The sequence below is a fragment of the Halyomorpha halys genome, unplaced genomic scaffold (genome assembly GCF_000696795.3).
Source record: "Halyomorpha halys isolate HHAL.00 unplaced genomic scaffold, Hhal_1.1 Scaffold175.1, whole genome shotgun sequence".
Classification (NCBI taxonomy): domain Eukaryota; kingdom Metazoa; phylum Arthropoda; class Insecta; order Hemiptera; family Pentatomidae; genus Halyomorpha; species Halyomorpha halys.
In genome coordinates this window covers 651853-654212 of record NW_027109182.1, presented here as the reverse complement: position 1 = coordinate 654212, position 2360 = coordinate 651853, and the positions used below count along the sequence as shown (strand labels likewise).

General features: G+C 36.6%; 1 protein-coding gene across 1 annotated transcript in view; it reads left to right on the top strand.

Moving 5' to 3' along the window:
• LOC106679072 (neuronal acetylcholine receptor subunit non-alpha-3) overlaps positions 1-2360 on the top strand; it is a 28726-nt gene that overhangs the window by 15230 nt on the left and 11136 nt on the right. The window contains exon 2 of the mRNA XM_014418022.3: positions 524-663. Coding sequence (XP_014273508.1) covers positions 524-663 — 140 coding nt within the window. The remainder of the gene's footprint in view (positions 1-523; positions 664-2360) is intronic.

The following is a 2360-nucleotide window of genomic DNA, read 5'->3' as shown; positions in this document are numbered from 1 at the left end:
CTCAAGAGATCCCAGCGCATCCCTCTCGCCGCATCACTGGTAATGAGCCAGTGGAGGCTGAGCAAGTGTATACATACAAAACATTATTTACAATCTTCTTTGGCCGGATGGCATTTTAAGATGGGGATATATGGTCCGCTGAAGGAGATTTATACATGATGGCATGTTTGCCGGGAGACTCACTTAAAATGGGGAGGGACCATTCCGGCTGGGCTTAACCTAAGAAACTAACTAAACTGTTTTATTCCCTTCTAGTATATCGGGCCTTGTTCAAAATCTGACATAGGACATAAACTTAAACATTGTTACACAATTTTATCATAAGCCTCAAAATTACATAGAACTGCTGAAAATGGATATTTTAAAGGCAAACTTATTTAGGAAAAAAAAAAATGGATGAAGTAGCTCCTTGACTAGTCCTCCTCCATTGTTACCTTTATGAAGACGCCCTTTACCTTTATCTTCCTTAACCCAATCATCGAAGGTGACCCTGGGCAATTATTATGAATGATTTTTGTTTCAGGTAAGCCTCTGTGGAATTCAACCTACACAGACCAGTTGAAAAGAGACTTGTTGACCACGTATGATAAGTTCGCCCGCCCCACTCAGCACACCAACATCACCACCGTCATGATGGATATTGACCTCAAGCACGTTCATCTGGTAAGAGAGCTCAGTCCTAAGGACGCTTAGAGTTGCTATGCAGGGTCTTCACGATGCAATATCGTACCAAAAGTTCAATACCGGTATTCGGTAGGCATTTTAGAAAAAGAAAAAACAGCCGTTTCTTTGAATGGAATATGGTCCGGGTGCGGTAAAAAAAAAACTCAAATAGTAAATGTGTATACTATTTTTATTTTTAAAAATTTTATACCCATTTAATATTCTTAATTATTTATTATATATTATTTATTCATTTTTTTTTTTGTTCAACTGATAAAAGTGAGAAAGTAACCTATAATTATTTTTTATAATGACTTGTTTATATTTCTTTGTATTTTTTGTTTAAGTATCTCTGAGGCTCCTCAGCCCTCATCTATTGATTTCTATGTATTATTCTTAAGGGACTCGTCACAGAATAAATACAATATTATTATTATTATATTTATAGCACCATTAGTATCATGTAACCAAAAACTCAATAAATCAAGTAACTCCATAGTTTTTAATTTTTTTTTCTTCTGACCGATTCTCGACCATCTCCTTCATCATTTCAAAATTTAAACACATATTTTAATGGAGTCCAAACATAGAAAAATTCCTATTGGTACATTGTTTTTCTTTTTAAGTTAGAACAAATTAAATTTTGACCGCACCCCCAACCATCTTCTCCTCGTATAAGTCAACTATCTCTCATAATTACAACAAATTAAATTATTCTTTATTTTAGAGAACAGAGCGCCCTGGGAGAGTTTCGCTAGAGCGCTATGTTTTGATGAAAATATTTTATTATGCTATTGACCTGCCCATTGGCTGAATTGTATGGAGGAGAAAGGAGCGCCCTATTATCGTAATAGGCAGGAAGCTCTCATTTTGTGCGACCTCTATGGCTCTTTCAAAACAGTACCAACTGCCAATATTCTTATTCCTTGTCCTTCAGTTAATGCTCAGATTATTTGCTATATATGCAGGACCTCATGGCCGTACCCCAGATAGGGGCAGGAGGAGGCAGCTTCCTCGCCCCCCCCTCTACAAGTCAACAAATTATTATTTAAAAATGTATAATTATAATACAGCTATAATTATACATAATTTTCGTAAAATTTTGGGATCCATTACTATTTTCCGAGCTGAAATATCACAACCTGATTTACTATGGCTTGCCTCCCCTAGTTTTGATCCAGGGTACTCCTTGCTATTATTTGCGAAAACGGGTTATTTGTTATTTTTAAAAACTTGATATACTTTTGGTACGATTGCCATGGTAAGATAAAAACACGCGATACCTGCGTGGACAAACTGGAGAAAAACAAAAAACACGAGCGATATGTTTAAACGAGTGGGCATTGGTTTTGTGAAGGGGAATCTTCAGCACGTCCTGGATAGGGGAGTTGTGGCATTGCATCGTTAGAGATTATATCTCTATAATTCTGGTGATTCGGTGACCGGAAAGGAAATATTGGACAACCTTGTGTTCTGCCAGGAGTACATCCAAAGAGTACGTGGGGTTCGAACTAAATTTTATTTTAATATCACTTTTTAGGAATAAATCTCGACAAACGACTGACATGGAATCCTCATGCAAGACTAAAAAGACAAGAAACTGCTCGTCAATTCCGACTATTACAACATTTACTAGACAAACGGTCTAAATTGCCAATCCATTACAAAAGACTGATCTACATGACTATTATAAGGCC